Here is a 20,759-nt window from a genome sequence, read left to right on the forward strand (position 1 = left end):
TTTTGTAACTTGAATTTCTGATCATTGATAAATTTCTAGGAATGTTCATGGATAGGATGTATAAAATATGTTATGCTAAATGCACAATATATATATCAGGTCAGTAACATAAGGTCAATGAGGGTTTTGATTGCATTTCATGCAATTTTTACCCAAAAAGGAATTCATCATCTTCTAGGATACATAATTCTTAGTTGTCTCATTGGCAATCCAACCCCATCTCTACATTTACAAAGACATGCAAAATATTTCATAAACAGACATAATCCTGATATTTAAATCACATAAATTTAAATTTTCATGGTAAATAATTTACTAATTAAACCTACCCAGAGATTGGATCAAGAGTTATTGCCCTTGGTTCTTCTAGATCTTCAGCTATCAAAACTCTACGAGAGGTTCCATTTAGTCTTGAGACTTCTATTCTGTCTGTGCCTGTGTCTGTCCAGTACAAATTACGACCAATCCAATCAACTGCAATACCGTCAGAGTGCATCAGATGGTTGGCAATAACCTTCTCCTGACCTGAAAACATTCAGACAATTTATCAATATATACATTCTTAATACTGCTATTCTACAATCAGAAAGACTGAATTGTTTACTTTAACATTCTTTTGTTGAAATGTAATCTTATATAAAATTCATCATAAAATTTGCCAAAAATCAAAACTTGATAGTGAGTAATGTTCATGAGTTATGTCTGTTGAAATCATAGGAAAGCCAAGTAAAAATATAATGTGAAAGTTTGAGACACCATGGAACATTGGATGTGCTATTGTTTGTTTTTTTTTAATTTCAATTTCATAAGCATTGTATTGGCAAGAGTTGTCTCTCTTTTCATTAGGTAATTTATATTTACACTTCTGGAAAATCAACACAAATCTATCAAGTTTAGACCAAAGAACATCATTTCTTCAAAAAGTTGTAAAAAATTAGAACAAAATAAAAGATTTTGTTTAAGTAATGATGTCTAAGAAATATTTCCACAGTGTTTGAAAAGTCTTAAACATGAAATACTGCTAATTCTTGTTTGAAATTGTCAAGTCTTTTGTGGAGAATTGTCTCATTGGCAATCATACCATATCTTCATTTCATGAGAAACCTATGCAAAATTTTGCCCACAAGGGATACAACTCCTGCTAAATTTAAGCCATAACATAGTGTGTCCATAGTACCTGGATGCCCCAATCACACTATAATTTTATATGTTCAATATACTGTGAAATTGAGGATCGAAACTCTTATTTGTCATTAAAATTAGAAAGTTCATATCATATGGAATATGTATCCTAAGTTTTAAGTTGATTGGACTTCAACTTCATCAAAAGCTACCATGACCGAAAACGTGAACCTGAATTAGGACAGAAGAATGAACAAACGGACACACAGACTGAAAAACATAATGCCCATAAATGGAGCATAAAACTGAAAATAAGAATTTACTCCATCTTTACCTGTTCCATCAATATTGGCCCTCCAAATAGCATGGACCTCATCATCGGTCCAATATACTTGGTTATCAACCGGGTCGAAATCAATAGCTATTGCATGCTGTACATTGGTGAGTTCTAATACCACATCTGTGTAGTCTGGTGTGTCTAGTGATATCCTCCTTAAATCTGTTCTCCTGGCTAACAGTAATAACTGCTCATATCCTACAAATAACAAAACAAAATAATTTTACTTGGATTTGCATAATCTATATGCATTTTAGTTTTTGTTACTTGACATATTTGTTGGTTTTTATTGTGATTAAGATTGTAATACAATGTTGACTGCTGTACCCTTATTTTAACATATTCATCTGTTATGTTTGTTTGTTCTGTTCGCACATTGTTGTCAATATGATGGAATTTTAAGTGACTGTTCTACAAGTGAGAGGTTTAGCTAGCTGTAAAACCAGGTTTAATCCACCATTTTCTATTTAAGAAAATGCCTGCATCAAGCCAGGCATATGACAGAATGAGCTGTGTGGACACCTACCTTCATTACATGTTTTGTTGTCCAATTTAAGTTTTTTTCCTGTGTGGATACCTACCTTCATTACATGTTTTGTTGTCCAATTTAAATTTGATTCCCGTGGGAACGGCACATGTGTAGAAAGGTTGAGCTGTGTGGACACCTACTTTCATTACATGTTTTGTTTTCCAATATAAGTTTGATTCCTGTTGGACATGTGTAGAAAGGATGAGCTGTGTGGATACCGACCTTAATTACATGTTTTGTTGTCCAATTTAAGTTTGATTCCTGTGGGACAGGCATATGTGTAGAAAGGATGAGCTGTGTGGACACCTACCTTAATTACATGGTTTGTTGTTCAATTTAAGTTTGATTCCCGTGGGACAGGAACATGTGTAGAAAGGATGAGCTGTGTGGACACCTACCTTCATTACATGATTTGTTGTCCAATTTAAGTTTGATTCATGTGGGACAGGCACATGTGTAGATAGGATGAGCTGTGTGGACACCTACTTTCATTACATGTTTTGTTGTCCAATATAAGCTTGATTCCTGTTGGACAAGCATATGTGAAGAAAGGATGAGCTGTGTGTATACCTACCTTAATTGCATGTTTTGTTGTCCAATTTAAGTTTGATTCCTGTGGGACAGGCATATGCGTAGAAAGGATGAGCTGTGTGGACACCTACCTTCATTACATGTTCTGTTGTTCAATTAAAGTTTGATTCCCATGGGGCAGGCACATGTGGAAAAAGGATGAGCTGTGTGGACACGTACCTTCATTACATGTTTTGTTGTCAAATTTAAGTTTTTTTCCTGTATGGATACCTACCTTCATTACATGTTTTGTTGTCCAATTTAAATTTGATTCCCGTGGGAACGGCACATATGTAGAGAGGATGAGCTGTGTGGACACCTACTTTCATTACATGTTTTGTTGTCCAATTTGAGTTTTTTTCCTGTGTAGATACCTACCTTAATTACATGTTTTGTTGTCCAATTTAAGTTTGATTCCCGTGGGACAGGCAAATGTGTAGAAAGGATGAGCTGTGTGGACACCTACCTTTATTACGTGTTTTGTTGTCCAATTTAAGTTTAATTCCTGTGTGGATACCTACCTTCATTACATTTTTTGTTGTCCAATTAAAGTTTTATTCCCATGGGGCAGGCACATGTGTAGAAAGGATGAGCTGTGTGGACACCTACCTTCATTACATGATTTGTTGTCCAATTTAAGTTTGATGCATGTGGGACAGGCACATGTGTAGATAGGATGAGCTGTGTGGACACCTACTTTCATTACATGTTTTGTTGTCCAATATAAGCTTGATTCCTGTTGGACAGGCATATGTGAAGAAAGGATGAGCTGTGTGTATACCTACCTTAATTGCATGTTTTGTTGTCCAATTTAAGTTTGATTCCTGTGGGACAGGCATATGTGTAGAAAGGATGAGCTGTGTGGACACCTACCTTCATTACATGTTCTGTTGTTCAATTAAAGTTTGATTCCCATGGGGCAGGCACATGTGAAGAAAGGATGAGCTGTGTGGACACGTACCTTCATTACATGTTTTGTTGTCAAATTTAAGTTTTTTTCCTGTGTGGATACCTACCTTCATTACATGTTTTGTTGTCCAATTTAAATTTGATTCCCGTGGGGCAGGCACATGTGAAGAAAGGATGAGCTGTGTGGACACGTACCTTCATTACATGTTTTGTTGTCAAATTTAAGTTTTTTTCCTGTGTGGATACCTACCTTCATTACATGTTTTGTTGTCCAATTTAAATTTGATTCCCGTGGGAACGGCACATATGTAGAAAGGATGAGCTGTGTGGACACCTACTTTCATTACATGTTTTGTTGTCCAATTTAAGTTTTTTTCCTGTGTGGATACCTACCTTAATTACATGTTTTGTTGTCCAATTTAAGTTTGACTCCCGTGGGACAGGCATATGCGTAGAAAGGATGAGCTGTGTGGACACCTACCTTCATTACATGTTCTGTTGTTCAATTAAAGTTTGATTCCCATGGGGCAGGCACATGTGGAAAAAGGATGAGCTGTGTGGACACGTACCTTCATTACATGTTTTGTTGTCAAATTTAAGTTTTTTTCCTGTGTGGATACCTACCTTCATTACATGTTTTGTTGTCCAATTTAAATTTGATTCCCGTGGGAACGGCACATATGTAGAGAGGATGAGCTGTGTGGACACCTACTTTCATTACATGTTTTGTTGTCCAATTTGAGTTTTTTTCCTGTGTAGATACCTACCTTAATTACATGTTTTGTTGTCCAATTTAAGTTTGATTCCCGTGGGACAGGCAAATGTGTAGAAAGGATGAGCTGTGTGGACACCTACCTTTATTACGTGTTTTGTTGTCCAATTTAAGTTTAATTCCTGTGTGGATACCTACCTTCATTACATTTTTTGTTGTCCAATTAAAGTTTTATTCCCATGGGGCAGGCACATGTGTAGAAAGGATGAGCTGTGTGGACACCTACCTTCATTACATGATTTGTTGTCCAATTTAAGTTTGATGCATGTGGGACAGGCACATGTGTAGATAGGATGAGCTGTGTGGACACCTACTTTCATTACATGTTTTGTTGTCCAATATAAGCTTGATTCCTGTTGGACAGGCATATGTGAAGAAAGGATGAGCTGTGTGTATACCTACCTTAATTGCATGTTTTGTTGTCCAATTTAAGTTTGATTCCTGTGGGACAGGCATATGTGTAGAAAGGATGAGCTGTGTGGACACCTACCTTCATTACATGTTCTGTTGTTCAATTAAAGTTTGATTCCCATGGGGCAGGCACATGTGAAGAAAGGATGAGCTGTGTGGACACGTACCTTCATTACATGTTTTGTTGTCAAATTTAAGTTTTTTTCCTGTGTGGATACCTACCTTCATTACATGTTTTGTTGTCCAATTTAAATTTGATTCCCGTGGGGCAGGCACATGTGAAGAAAGGATGAGCTGTGTGGACACGTACCTTCATTACATGTTTTGTTGTCAAATTTAAGTTTTTTTCCTGTGTGGATACCTACCTTCATTACATGTTTTGTTGTCCAATTTAAATTTGATTCCCGTGGGAACGGCACATATGTAGAAAGGATGAGCTGTGTGGACACCTACTTTCATTACATGTTTTGTTGTCCAATTTAAGTTTTTTTCCTGTGTGGATACCTACCTTAATTACATGTTTTGTTGTCCAATTTAAGTTTGACTCCCGTGGGACAGGCAAATGTGTAGAAAGGATGAGCTGTGTGGACACCTACCTTTATTACGTGTTTTGTTGTCCAATTTAAGTTTAATTCCTGTGTGGATACCTACCTTCATTACATGTTTTGTTGTCCAATTAAAGTTTTATTCCCATGGGGCAGGCACATGTGTAGAAAGGATGAGCTGTGTGGACACCGACCTTCATTACATGTTTTGTTGTCCAATTTAAGTTTTTCTCCTGTGTGGATACCTACCTTCATTACATGTTTTGTTGTCCAATTTAAATTTGATTCCTGTGTGGATACCTACCTTCATTACATGTTTTGTTGTCCAATTTAAGTTTTTTTCCTGTGTGGATACCTACCTTCATTACATGTTTTGTTGTCCAATTTAAATTTGATTCCCGTGGGAACGGCACATGTGTAGAAAGGTTGAGCTGTGTGGACACCTACTTTCATTACATGTTTTGTTTTCCAATATAAGTTTGATTCCTGTTGGACAGGCACATGTGTAGAAAGGATGAGCTGTGTGGATACCGACCTTAATTACATGTTTTGTTGTCCAATTTAAGTTTGATTCCTGTGGGACAGGCATATGTGTAGAAAGGATGAGCTGTGTGGACACCTACCTTAATTACATGGTTTGTTGTTCAATTTAAGTTTGATTCCCGTGGGACAGGCACATGTGTAGAAAGGATGAGCTGTGTGGACACCTACCTTCATTACATGATTTGTTGTCCAATTTAAGTTTGATTCCCGTGGGACAGGCACATGTGTAGATAGGATGAGCTGTGTGGACACCTTCTTTCATTACATGTTTTGTTGTCCAATATAAGCTTGATTCCTGTTGGACAAGCATATGTGAAGAAAGGATGAGCTGTGTGTATACCTACCTTAATTGCATGTTTTGTTGTCCAATTTAAGTTTTTCTCCTGTGTGGATACCTACCTTCATTACATGTTTTGTTGTCCAATTTAAATTTGATTCCTGTGTGGATACCTACCTTCATTACATGTTTTGTTGTCCAATTTAAGTTTTTTTCCTGTGTGGATACCTACCTTCATTACATGTTTTGTTGTCCAATTTAAATTTGATTCCCGTGGGAACGGCACATGTGTAGAAAGGTTGAGCTGTGTGGACACCTACTTTCATTACATGTTTTGTTTTCCAATATAAGTTTGATTCCTGTTGGACAGGCACATGTGTAGAAAGGATGAGCTGTGTGGATACCGACCTTAATTACATGTTTTGTTGTCCAATTTAAGTTTGATTCCTGTGGGACAGGCATATGTGTAGAAAGGATGAGCTGTGTGGACACCTACCTTAATTACATGGTTTGTTGTTCAATTTAAGTTTGATTCCCGTGGGACAGGCACATGTGTAGAAAGGATGAGCTGTGTGGACACCTACCTTCATTACATGATTTGTTGTCCAATTTAAGTTTGATTCCCGTGGGACAGGCACATGTGTAGATAGGATGAGCTGTGTGGACACCTTCTTTCATTACATGTTTTGTTGTCCAATATAAGCTTGATTCCTGTTGGACAAGCATATGTGAAGAAAGGATGAGCTGTGTGTATACCTACCTTAATTGCATGTTTTGTTGTCCAATATAAGCTTGATTCCTGTTGGACAAGCATATGTGAAGAAAGGATGAGCTGTGTGTATACCTACCTTCATTACATGTTCTGTTGTTCAATTAAAGTTTGATTCCCATGGGGCAGGCACATGTGGAAAAAGGATGAGCTGTGTGGACACGTACCTTCATTACATGTTTTGTTGTCAAATTTAAGTTTTTTTCCTGTGTGGATACCTACCTTCATTACATGTTTTGTTGTCCAATTTAAATTTGATTCCCGTGGGAACGGCACATATGTAGAAAGGATGAGCTGTGTGGACACCTACTTTCATTACATGTTTTGTTGTCCAATTTGAGTTTTTTTCCTGTGTGGATACCTACCTTAATTACATGTTTTGTTGTCCAATTTAAGTTTGATTCCCGTGGGACAGGCAAATGTGTAGAAAGGATGAGCTGTGTGGACACCTAGCTTTATTACGTGTTTTGTTGTCCAATTTAAGTTTAATTCCTGTGTGGATACCTACCTTCATTACATTTTTTGTTGTCCAATTAAAGTTTTATTCCCATGGGGCAGGCACATGTGTAGAAAGGATGAGCTGTGTGGACACCTACCTTCATTACATGATTTGTTGTCCAATTTAAGTTTGATTCATGTGGGACAGGCACATGTGTAGATAGGATGAGCTGCGTGGACACCTACTTTCATTACATGTTTTGTTGTCCAATATAAGCTTGATTCCTGTTGGACAGGCATATGTGAAGAAAGGATGAGCTGTGTGTATACCTACCTTAATTGCATGTTTTGTTGTCCAATTTAAGTTTGATTCCTGTGGGACAGGCATATGTGTAGAAAGGATGAGCTGTGTGGACACCTACCTTCATTACATGTTCTGTTGTTCAATTAAAGTTTGATTCCCATGGGGCAGGCACATGTGAAGAAGGGATGAGCTGTGTGGACACGTACCTTCATTACATGTTTTGTTGTCAAATTTAAGTTTTTTTCCTGTGTGGATACCTACCTTCATTACATGTTTTGTTGTCCAATTTAAATTTGATTCCCGTGGGGCAGGCACATGTGAAGAAAGGATGAGCTGTGTGGACACGTACCTTCATTACATGTTTTGTTGTCAAATTTAAGTTTTTTTCCTGTGTGGATACCTACCTTCATTACATGTTTTGTTGTCCAATTTAAATTTGATTCCCGTGGGAACGGCACATATGTAGAAAGGATGAGCTGTGTGGACACCTACTTTCATTACATGTTTTGTTGTCCAATTTGAGTTTTTTTCCTGTGTGGATACCTACCTTAATTACATGTTTTGTTGTCCAATTTAAGTTTGATTCCCGTGGGACAGGCAAATGTGTAGAAAGGATGAGCTGTGTGGACACCTAGCTTTATTACGTGTTTTGTTGTCCAATTTAAGTTTAATTCCTGTGTGGATACCTACCTTCATTACATTTTTTGTTGTCCAATTAAAGTTTTATTCCCATGGGGCAGGCACATGTGTAGAAAGGATGAGCTGTGTGGACACCTACCTTCATTACATGATTTGTTGTCCAATTTAAGTTTGATTCATGTGGGACAGGCACATGTGTAGATAGGATGAGCTGCGTGGACACCTACTTTCATTACATGTTTTGTTGTCCAATATAAGCTTGATTCCTGTTGGACAAGCATATGTGAAGAAAGGATGAGCTGTGTGTATACCTACCTTAATTGCATGTTTTGTTGTCCAATTTAAGTTTGATTCCTGTGGGACAGGCATATGCGTAGAAAGGATGAGCTGTGTGGAAACCTACCTTCATTACATGTTCTGTTGTTCAATTAAAGTTTGATTCCCATGGGGCAGGCACATGTGGAAAAAGGATGAGCTGTGTGGACACGTACCTTCATTACATGTTTTGTTGTCAAATTTAAGTTTTTTCCTGTGTGGATACCTACCTTCATTACATGTTTTGTTGTCCAATTTAAATTTGATTCCCGTGGGAACGGCACATATGTAGAGAGGATGAGCTGTGTGGACACCTACTTTCATTACATGTTTTGTTGTCCAATTTGAGTTTTTTTCCTGTGTGGATACCTACCTTAATTACATGTTTTGTTGTCCAATTTAAGTTTGATTCCCGTGGGACAGGCAAATGTGTAGAAAGGATGAGCTGTGTGGACACCTACCTTTATTACGTGTTTTGTTGTCCAATTTAAGTTTAATTCCTGTGTGGATACCTACCTTCATTACATTTTTTGTTGTCCAATTAAAGTTTTATTCCCATGGGGCAGGCACATGTGTAGAAAGGATGAGCTGTGTGGACACCTACCTTCATTACATGATTTGTTGTCCAATTTAAGTTTGATGCATGTGGGACAGGCACATGTGTAGATAGGATGAGCTGTGTGGACACCTACTTTCATTACATGTTTTGTTGTCCAATATAAGCTTGATTCCTGTTGGACAGGCATATGTGAAGAAAGGATGAGCTGTGTGTATACCTACCTTAATTGCATGTTTTGTTGTCCAATTTAAGTTTGATTCCTGTGGGACAGGCATATGTGTAGAAAGGATGAGCTGTGTGGACACCTACCTTCATTACATGTTCTGTTGTTCAATTAAAGTTTGATTCCCATGGGGCAGGCACATGTGAAGAAAGGATGAGCTGTGTGGACACGTACCTTCATTACATGTTTTGTTGTCAAATTTAAGTTTTTTTCCTGTGTGGATACCTACCTTCATTACATGTTTTGTTGTCCAATTTAAATTTGATTCCCGTGGGGCAGGCACATGTGAAGAAAGGATGAGCTGTGTGGACACGTACCTTCATTACATGTTTTGTTGTCAAATTTAAGTTTTTTTCCTGTGTGGATACCTACCTTCATTACATGTTTTGTTGTCCAATTTAAATTTGATTCCCGTGGGAACGGCACATATGTAGAAAGGATGAGCTGTGTAGACACCTACTTTCATTACATGTTTTGTTGTCCAATTTAAGTTTTTTTCCTGTGTGGATACCTACCTTAATTACATGTTTTGTTGTCCAATTTAAGTTTGACTCCCGTGGGACAGGCAAATGTGTAGAAAGGATGAGCTGTGTAGACACCTACCTTGATTACGTGTTTTGTTGTCCAATTTAAGTTTAATTCCTGTGTGGATACCTACCTTCATTACATGTTTTGTTGTCCAATTAAAGTTTTATTCCCATGGGGCAGGCACATGTGTAGAAAGGATGAGCTGTGTGGACACCGACCTTCATTACATGTTTTGTTGTCCAATTTAAGTTTTTCTCCTGTGTGGATACCTACCTTCATTACATGTTTTGTTGTCCAATTTAAATTTGATTCCTGTGTGGATACCTACCTTCATTACATGTTTTGTTGTCCAATTTAAGTTTTTTTCCTGTGTGGATACCTACCTTCATTACATGTTTTGTTGTCCAATTTAAATTTGATTCCCGTGGGAACGGCACATGTGTAGAAAGGTTGAGCTGTGTGGACACCTACTTTCATTACATGTTTTGTTTTCCAATATAAGTTTGATTCCTGTTGGACAGGCACATGTGTAGAAAGGATGAGCTGTGTGGATACCGACCTTAATTACATGTTTTGTTGTCCAATTTAAGTTTGATTCCTGTGGGACAGGCATATGTGTAGAAAGGATGAGCTGTGTGGACACCTACCTTAATTACATGGTTTGTTGTTCAATTTAAGTTTGATTCCCGTGGGACAGGCACATGTGTAGAAAGGATGAGCTGTGTGGACACCTACCTTCATTACATGATTTGTTGTCCAATTTAAGTTTGATTCCCGTGGGACAGGCACATGTGTAGATAGGATGAGCTGTGTGGACACCTTCTTTCATTACATGTTTTGTTGTCCAATATAAGCTTGATTCCTGTTGGACAAGCATATGTGAAGAAAGGATGAGCTGTGTGTATACCTACCTTAATTGCATGTTTTGTTGTCCAATTTAAGTTTTTCTCCTGTGTGGATACCTACCTTCATTACATGTTTTGTTGTCCAATTTAAATTTGATTCCTGTGTGGATACCTACCTTCATTACATGTTTTGTTGTCCAATTTAAGTTTTTTTCCTGTGTGGATACCTACCTTCATTACATGTTTTGTTGTCCAATTTAAATTTGATTCCCGTGGGAACGGCACATGTGTAGAAAGGTTGAGCTGTGTGGACACCTACTTTCATTACATGTTTTGTTTTCCAATATAAGTTTGATTCCTGTTGGACAGGCACATGTGTAGAAAGGATGAGCTGTGTGGATACCGACCTTAATTACATGTTTTGTTGTCCAATTTAAGTTTGATTCCTGTGGGACAGGCATATGTGTAGAAAGGATGAGCTGTGTGGACACCTACCTTCATTACATGGTTTGTTGTTCAATTTAAGTTTGATTCCCGTGGGACAGGCACATGTGTAGAAAGGATGAGCTGTGTGGACACCTACCTTCATTACATGATTTGTTGTCCAATTTAAGTTTGATTCCCGTGGGACAGGCACATGTGTAGATAGGATGAGCTGTGTGGACACCTTCTTTCATTACATGTTTTGTTGTCCAATATAAGCTTGATTCCTGTTGGACAAGCATATGTGAAGAAAGGATGAGCTGTGTGTATACCTACCTTCATTACATGTTCTGTTGTTCAATTAAAGTTTGATTCCCATGGGGCAGGCACATGTGGAAAAAGGATGAGCTGTGTGGACACGTACCTTCATTACATGTTTTGTTGTCAAATTTAAGTTTTTTTTCCTGTGTGGATACCTACCTTCATTACATGTTTTGTTGTCCAATTTAAATTTGATTCCCGTGGGAACGGCACATATGTAGAAAGGATGAGCTGTGTGGACACCTACTTTCATTACATGTTTTGTTGTCCAATTTGAGTTTTTTTCCTGTGTGGATACCTACCTTAATTACATGTTTTGTTGTCCAATTTAAGTTTGATTCCCGTGGGACAGGCAAATGTGTAGAAAGGATGAGCTGTGTGGACACCTAGCTTTATTACGTGTTTTGTTGTCCAATTTAAGTTTAATTCCTGTGTGGATACCTACCTTCATTACATTTTTTGTTGTCCAATTAAAGTTTTATTCCCATGGGGCAGGCACATGTGTAGAAAGGATGAGCTGTGTGGACACCTACCTTCATTACATGATTTGTTGTCCAATTTAAGTTTGATTCATGTGGGACAGGCACATGTGTAGATAGGATGAGCTGCGTGGACACCTACTTTCATTACATGTTTTGTTGTCCAATATAAGCTTGATTCCTGTTGGACAGGCATATGTGAAGAAAGGATGAGCTGTGTGTATACCTACCTTAATTGCATGTTTTGTTGTCCAATTTAAGTTTGATTCCTGTGGGACAGGCATATGTGTAGAAAGGATGAGCTGTGTGGACACCTACCTTCATTACATGTTCTGTTGTTCAATTAAAGTTTGATTCCCATGGGGCAGGCACATGTGAAGAAGGGATGAGCTGTGTGGACACGTACCTTCATTACATGTTTTGTTGTCAAATTTAAGTTTTTTTCCTGTGTGGATACCTACCTTCATTACATGTTTTGTTGTCCAATTTAAATTTGATTCCCGTGGGGCAGGCACATGTGAAGAAAGGATGAGCTGTGTGGACACGTACCTTCATTACATGTTTTGTTGTCAAATTTAAGTTTTTTTCCTGTGTGGATACCTACCTTCATTACATGTTTTGTTGTCCAATTTAAATTTGATTCCCGTGGGAACGGCACATATGTAGAAAGGATGAGCTGTGTGGACACCTACTTTCATTACATGTTTTGTTGTCCAATTTGAGTTTTTTTCCTGTGTGGATACCTACCTTAATTACATGTTTTGTTGTCCAATTTAAGTTTGATTCCCGTGGGACAGGCAAATGTGTAGAAAGGATGAGCTGTGTGGACACCTAGCTTTATTACGTGTTTTGTTGTCCAATTTAAGTTTAATTCCTGTGTGGATACCTACCTTCATTACATTTTTTGTTGTCCAATTAAAGTTTTATTCCCATGGGGCAGGCACATGTGTAGAAAGGATGAGCTGTGTGGACACCTACCTTCATTACATGATTTGTTGTCCAATTTAAGTTTGATTCATGTGGGACAGGCACATGTGTAGATAGGATGAGCTGCGTGGACACCTACTTTCATTACATGTTTTGTTGTCCAATATAAGCTTGATTCCTGTTGGACAGGCATATGTGAAGAAAGGATGAGCTGTGTGTATACCTACCTTAATTGCATGTTTTGTTGTCCAATTTAAGTTTGATTCCTGTGGGACAGGCATATGTGTAGAAAGGATGAGCTGTCTGGACACCTACCTTCATTACATGTTCTGTTGTTCAATTAAAGTTTGATTCCCATGGGGCAGGCACATGTGAAGAAGGGATGAGCTGTGTGGACACGTACCTTCATTACATGTTTTGTTGTCAAATTTAAGTTTTTTTCCTGTGTGGATACCTACCTTCATTACATGTTTTGTTGTCCAATTTAAATTTGATTCCCGTGGGGCAGGCACATGTGAAGAAAGGATGAGCTGTGTGGACACGTACCTTCATTACATGTTTTGTTGTCAAATTTAAGTTTTTTTCCTGTGTGGATACCTACCTTCATTACATGTTTTGTTGTCCAATTTAAATTTGATTCCCGTGGGGCAGGCACATGTGAAGAAAGGATGAGCTGTGTGGACACGTACCTTCATTACATGTTTTGTTGTCAAATTTAAGTTTTTTTCCTGTGTGGATACCTACCTTCATTACATGTTTTGTTGTCCAATTTAAATTTGATTCCCGTGGGAACGGCACATATGTAGAAAGGATGAGCTGTGTGGACACCTACTTTCATTACATGTTTTGTTGTCCAATTTGAGTTTTTTTCCTGTGTGGATACCTACCTTAATTACATGTTTTGTTGTCCAATTTAAGTTTGATTCCCGTGGGACAGGCAAATGTGTAGAAAGGATGAGCTGTGTGGACACCTAGCTTTATTACGTGTTTTGTTGTCCAATTTAAGTTTAATTCCTGTGTGGATACCTACCTTCATTACATTTTTTGTTGTCCAATTAAAGTTTTATTCCCATGGGGCAGGCACATGTGTAGAAAGGATGAGCTGTGTGTATACCTACCTTAATTGCATGTTTTGTTGTCCAATTTAAGTTTGATTCCTGTGGGACAGGCACATGTGTAGATAGGATGAGCTGCGTGGACACCTACTTTCATTACATGTTTTGTTGTCCAATATAAGCTTGATTCCTGTTGGACAGGCATATGTGAAGAAAGGATGAGCTGTGTGTATATCTACCTTAATTGCATGTTTTGTTGTCCAATTTAAGTTTGATTCCTGTGGGACAGGCATATGTGTAGAAAGGATGAGCTGTGTGGACACCTACCTTCATTACATGTTCTGTTGTTCAATTAAAGTTTGATTCCCATGGGGCAGGCACATGTGAAGAAGGGATGAGCTGTGTGGACACGTACCTTCATTACATGTTTTGTTGTCAAATTTAAGTTTTTTTCCTGTGTGGATACCTACCTTCATTACATGTTTTGTTGTCCAATTTAAATTAGATTCCCGTGGGGCAGGCACATGTGAAGAAAGGATGAGCTGTGTGGACACGTACCTTCACTACATGTTTTGTTGTCAAATTTAAGTTTTTTTCCTGTGTGGATACCTACCTTCATTACATGTTTTGTTGTCCAATTTAAATTTGATTCCCGTGGGAACGGCACATATGTAGAAAGGATGAGCTGTGTGGACACCTACTTTCATTACATGTTTTGTTGTCCAATATAAGCTTGATTCCTGTTGGACAAGCATATGTGAAGAAAGGATGAGCTGTGTGTATACCTACCTTAATTGCATGTTTTGTTGTCCAATTTAAGTTTGATTCCTGTGGGACAGGCATATGCGTAGAAAGGATGAGCTGTGTGGACACCTACCTTCATTACATGTTCTGTTGTTCAATTAAAGTTTGATTCCCATGGGGCAGGCACATGTGGAAAAAGGATGAGCTGTGTGGACACGTACCTTCATTACATGTTTTGTTGTCAAATTTAAGTTTTTTCCTGTGTGGATACCTACCTTCATTACATGTTTTGTTGTCCAATTTAAATTTGATTCCCGTGGGAACGGCACATATGTAGAGAGGATGAGCTGTGTGGACACCTACTTTCATTACATGTTTTGTTGTCCAATTTGAGTTTTTTTCCTGTGTGGATACCTACCTTAATTACATGTTTTGTTGTCCAATTTAAGTTTGATTCCCGTGGGACAGGCAAATGTGTAGAAAGGATGAGCTGTGTGGACACCTACCTTTATTACGTGTTTTGTTGTCCAATTTAAGTTTAATTCCTGTGTGGATACCTACCTTCATTACATTTTTTGTTGTCCAATTAAAGTTTTATTCCCATGGGGCAGGCACATGTGTAGAAAGGATGAGCTGTGTGGACACCTACCTTCATTACATGATTTGTTGTCCAATTTAAGTTTGATGCATGTGGGACAGGCACATGTGTAGATAGGATGAGCTGTGTGGACACCTACTTTCATTACATGTTTTGTTGTCCAATATAAGCTTGATTCCTGTTGGACAGGCATATGTGAAGAAAGGATGAGCTGTGTGTATACCTACCTTAATTGCATGTTTTGTTGTCCAATTTAAGTTTGATTCCTGTGGGACAGGCATATGTGTAGAAAGGATGAGCTGTGTGGACACCTACCTTCATTACATGTTCTGTTGTTCAATTAAAGTTTGATTCCCATGGGGCAGGCACATGTGAAGAAAGGATGAGCTGTGTGGACACGTACCTTCATTACATGTTTTGTTGTCAAATTTAAGTTTTTTTCCTGTGTGGATACCTACCTTCATTACATGTTTTGTTGTCCAATTTAAATTTGATTCCCGTGGGGCAGGCACATGTGAAGAAAGGATGAGCTGTGTGGACACGTACCTTCATTACATGTTTTGTTGTCAAATTTAAGTTTTTTTCCTGTGTGGATACCTACCTTCATTACATGTTTTGTTGTCCAATTTAAATTTGATTCCCGTGGGAACGGCACATATGTAGAAAGGATGAGCTGTGTAGACACCTACTTTCATTACATGTTTTGTTGTCCAATTTAAGTTTTTTTCCTGTGTGGATACCTACCTTAATTACATGTTTTGTTGTCCAATTTAAGTTTGACTCCCGTGGGACAGGCAAATGTGTAGAAAGGATGAGCTGTGTAGACACCTACCTTGATTACGTGTTTTGTTGTCCAATTTAAGTTTAATTCCTGTGTGGATACCTACCTTCATTACATGTTTTGTTGTCCAATTAAAGTTTTATTCCCATGGGGCAGGCACATGTGTAGAAAGGATGAGCTGTGTGGACACCGACCTTCATTACATGTTTTGTTGTCCAATTTAAGTTTTTCTCCTGTGTGGATACCTACCTTCATTACATGTTTTGTTGTCCAATTTAAATTTGATTCCTGTGTGGATACCTACCTTCATTACATGTTTTGTTGTCCAATTTAAGTTTTTTTCCTGTGTGGATACCTACCTTCATTACATGTTTTGTTGTCCAATTTAAATTTGATTCCCGTGGGAACGGCACATGTGTAGAAAGGTTGAGCTGTGTGGACACCTACTTTCATTACATGTTTTGTTTTCCAATATAAGTTTGATTCCTGTTGGACAGGCACATGTGTAGAAAGGATGAGCTGTGTGGATACCGACCTTAATTACATGTTTTGTTGTCCAATTTAAGTTTGATTCCTGTGGGACAGGCATATGTGTAGAAAGGATGAGCTGTGTGGACACCTACCTTAATTACATGGTTTGTTGTTCAATTTAAGTTTGATTCCCGTGGGACAGGCACATGTGTAGAAAGGATGAGCTGTGTGGACACCTACCTTCATTACATGATTTGTTGTCCAATTTAAGTTTGATTCCCGTGGGACAGGCACATGTGTAGATAGGATGAGCTGTGTGGACACCTTCTTTCATTACATGTTTTGTTGTCCAATATAAGCTTGATTCCTGTTGGACAAGCATATGTGAAGAAAGGATGAGCTGTGTGTATACCTACCTTAATTGCATGTTTTGTTGTCCAATTTAAGTTTTTCTCCTGTGTGGATACCTACCTTCATTACATGTTTTGTTGTCCAATTTAAATTTGATTCCTGTGTGGATACCTACCTTCATTACATGTTTTGTTGTCCAATTTAAGTTTTTTTCCTGTGTGGATACCTACCTTCATTACATGTTTTGTTGTCCAATTTAAATTTGATTCCCGTGGGAACGGCACATGTGTAGAAAGGTTGAGCTGTGTGGACACCTACTTTCATTACATGTTTTGTTTTCCAATATAAGTTTGATTCCTGTTGGACAGGCACATGTGTAGAAAGGATGAGCTGTGTGGATACCGACCTTAATTACATGTTTTGTTGTCCAATTTAAGTTTGATTCCTGTGGGACAGGCATATGTGTAGAAAGGATGAGCTGTGTGGACACCTACCTTCATTACATGGTTTGTTGTTCAATTTAAGTTTGATTCCCGTGGGACAGGCACATGTGTAGAAAGGATGAGCTGTGTGGACACCTACCTTCATTACATGATTTGTTGTCCAATTTAAGTTTGATTCCCGTGGGACAGGCACATGTGTAGATAGGATGAGCTGTGTGGACACCTTCTTTCATTACATGTTTTGTTGTCCAATATAAGCTTGATTCCTGTTGGACAAGCATATGTGAAGAAAGGATGAGCTGTGTGTATACCTACCTTCATTACATGTTCTGTTGTTCAATTAAAGTTTGATTCCCATGGGGCAGGCACATGTGGAAAAAGGATGAGCTGTGTGGACACGTACCTTCATTACATGTTTTGTTGTCAAATTTAAGTTTTTTTTCCTGTGTGGATACCTACCTTCATTACATGTTTTGTTGTCCAATTTAAATTTGATTCCCGTGGGAACGGCACATATGTAGAAAGGATGAGCTGTGTGGACACCTACTTTCATTACATGTTTTGTTGTCCAATTTGAGTTTTTTTCCTGTGTGGATACCTACCTTAATTACATGTTTTGTTGTCCAATTTAAGTTTGATTCCCGTGGGACAGGCAAATGTGTAGAAAGGATGAGCTGTGTGGACACCTAGCTTTATTACGTGTTTTGTTGTCCAATTTAAGTTTAATTCCTGTGTGGATACCTACCTTCATTACATTTTTTGTTGTCCAATTAAAGTTTTATTCCCATGGGGCAGGCACATGTGTAGAAAGGATGAGCTGTGTGGACACCTACCTTCATTACATGATTTGTTGTCCAATTTAAGTTTGATTCATGTGGGACAGGCACATGTGTAGATAGGATGAGCTGCGTGGACACCTACTTTCATTACATGTTTTGTTGTCCAATATAAGCTTGATTCCTGTTGGACAGGCATATGTGAAGAAAGGATGAGCTGTGTGTATACCTACCTTAATTGCATGTTTTGTTGTCCAATTTAAGTTTGATTCCTGTGGGACAGGCATATGTGTAGAAAGGATGAGCTGTGTGGACACCTACCTTCATTACATGTTCTGTTGTTCAATTAAAGTTTGATTCCCATGGGGCAGGCACATGTGAAGAAGGGATGAGCTGTGTGGACACGTACCTTCATTACATGTTTTGTTGTCAAATTTAAGTTTTTTTCCTGTGTGGATACCTACCTTCATTACATGTTTTGTTGTCCAATTTAAATTTGATTCCCGTGGGGCAGGCACATGTGAAGAAAGGATGAGCTGTGTGGACACGTACCTTCATTACATGTTTTGTTGTCAAATTTAAGTTTTTTTCCTGTGTGGATACCTACCTTCATTACATGTTTTGTTGTCCAATTTAAATTTGATTCCCGTGGGAACGGCACATATGTAGAAAGGATGAGCTGTGTGGACACCTACTTTCATTACATGTTTTGTTGTCCAATTTGAGTTTTTTTCCTGTGTGGATACCTACCTTAATTACATGTTTTGTTGTCCAATTTAAGTTTGATTCCCGTGGGACAGGCAAATGTGTAGAAAGGATGAGCTGTGTGGACACCTAGCTTTATTACGTGTTTTGTTGTCCAATTTAAGTTTAATTCCTGTGTGGATACCTACCTTCATTACATTTTTTGTTGTCCAATTAAAGTTTTATTCCCATGGGGCAGGCACATGTGTAGAAAGGATGAGCTGTGTGGACACCTACCTTCATTACATGATTTGTTGTCCAATTTAAGTTTGATTCATGTGGGACAGGCACATGTGTAGATAGGATGAGCTGCGTGGACACCTACTTTCATTACATGTTTTGTTGTCCAATATAAGCTTGATTCCTGTTGGACAGGCATATGTGAAGAAAGGATGAGCTGTGTGTATACCTACCTTAATTGCATGTTTTGTTGTCCAATTTAAGTTTGATTCCTGTGGGACAGGCATATGTGTAGAAAGGATGAGCTGTCTGGACACCTACCTTCATTACATGTTCTGTTGTTCAATTAAAGTTTGATTCCCATGGGGCAGGCACATGTGAAGAAGGGATGAGCTGTGTGGACACGTACCTTCATTACATGTTTTGTTGTCAAATTTAAGTTTTTTTCCTGTGTGGATACCTACCTTCATTACATGTTTTGTTGTCCAATTTAAATTTGATTCCCGTGGGGCAGGCACATGTGAAGAAAGGATGAGCTGTGTGGACACGTACCTTCATTACATGTTTTGTTGTCAAATTTAAGTTTTTTTCCTGTGTGGATACCTACCTTCATTACATGTTTTGTTGTCCAATTTAAATTTGATTCCCGTGGGGCAGGCACATGTGAAGAAAGGATGAGCTGTGTGGACACGTACCTTCATTACATGTTTTGTTGTCAAATTTAAGTTTTTTTCCTGTGTGGATACCTACCTTCATTACATGTTTTGTTGTCCAATTTAAATTTGATTCCCGTGGGAACGGCACATATGTAGAAAGGATGAGCTGTGTGGACACCTACTTTCATTACATGTTTTGTTGTCCAATTTGAGTTTTTTTCCTGTGTGGATACCTACCTTAATTACATGTTTTGTTGTCCAATTTAAGTTTGATTCCCGTGGGACAGGCAAATGTGTAGAAAGGATGAGCTGTGTGGACACCTAGCTTTATTACGTGTTTTGTTGTCCAATTTAAGTTTAATTCCTGTGTGGATACCTACCTTCATTACATTTTTTGTTGTCCAATTAAAGTTTTATTCCCATGGGGCAGGCACATGTGTAGAAAGGATGAGCTGTGTGTATACCTACCTTAATTGCATGTTTTGTTGTCCAATTTAAGTTTGATTCCTGTGGGACAGGCACATGTGTAGATAGGATGAGCTGCGTGGACACCTACTTTCATTACATGTTTTGTTGTCCAATATAAGCTTGATTCCTGTTGGACAGGCATATGTGAAGAAAGGATGAGCTGTGTGTATATCTACCTTAATTGCATGTTTTGTTGTCCAATTTAAGTTTGATTCCTGTGGGACAGGCATATGTGTAGAAAGGATGAGCTGTGTGGACACCTACCTTCATTACATGTTCTGTTGTTCAATTAAAGTTTGATTCCCATGGGGCAGGCACATGTGAAGAAGGGATGAGCTGTGTGGACACGTACCTTCATTACATGTTTTGTTGTCAAATTTAAGTTTTTTTCCTGTGTGGATACCTACCTTCATTACATGTTTTGTTGTCCAATTTAAATTAGATTCCCGTGGGGCAGGCACATGTGAAGAAAGGATGAGCTGTGTGGACACGTACCTTCACTACATGTTTTGTTGTCAAATTTAAGTTTTTTTCCTGTGTGGATACCTACCTTCATTACATGTTTTGTTGTCCAATTTAAATTTGATTCCCGTGGGAACGGCACATATGTAGAAAGGATGAGCTGTGTGGACACCTACTTTCATTACATGTTTTGTTTTCCAATTTAAATTTGATTCCTGTGTGGATACCTACCTTCATTACATGTT

The 20,759-nt window shown here is 38.3% G+C and overlaps 1 protein-coding gene across 1 annotated transcript in view; it reads right to left on the reverse strand.

The window, feature by feature from the left end:
- Positions 1–20,759, reverse strand: part of LOC143057410 (low-density lipoprotein receptor-related protein 6-like) — a 67,656-nt gene that overhangs the window by 16,055 nt on the left and 30,842 nt on the right. Inside the window, exons 7-8 of the mRNA XM_076230714.1 lie at positions 1,457–1,657; positions 330–525 (exon numbers count right to left, since the gene is read on the reverse strand). Of these exons, the coding sequence (XP_076086829.1) occupies positions 330–525; positions 1,457–1,657 (397 nt within the window). The remainder of the gene's footprint in view (positions 1–329; positions 526–1,456; positions 1,658–20,759) is intronic.

Source organism: Mytilus galloprovincialis, chromosome 13 (genome assembly GCF_965363235.1).
Source record: "Mytilus galloprovincialis chromosome 13, xbMytGall1.hap1.1, whole genome shotgun sequence".
NCBI lineage: Eukaryota > Metazoa > Mollusca > Bivalvia > Mytilida > Mytilidae > Mytilus > Mytilus galloprovincialis.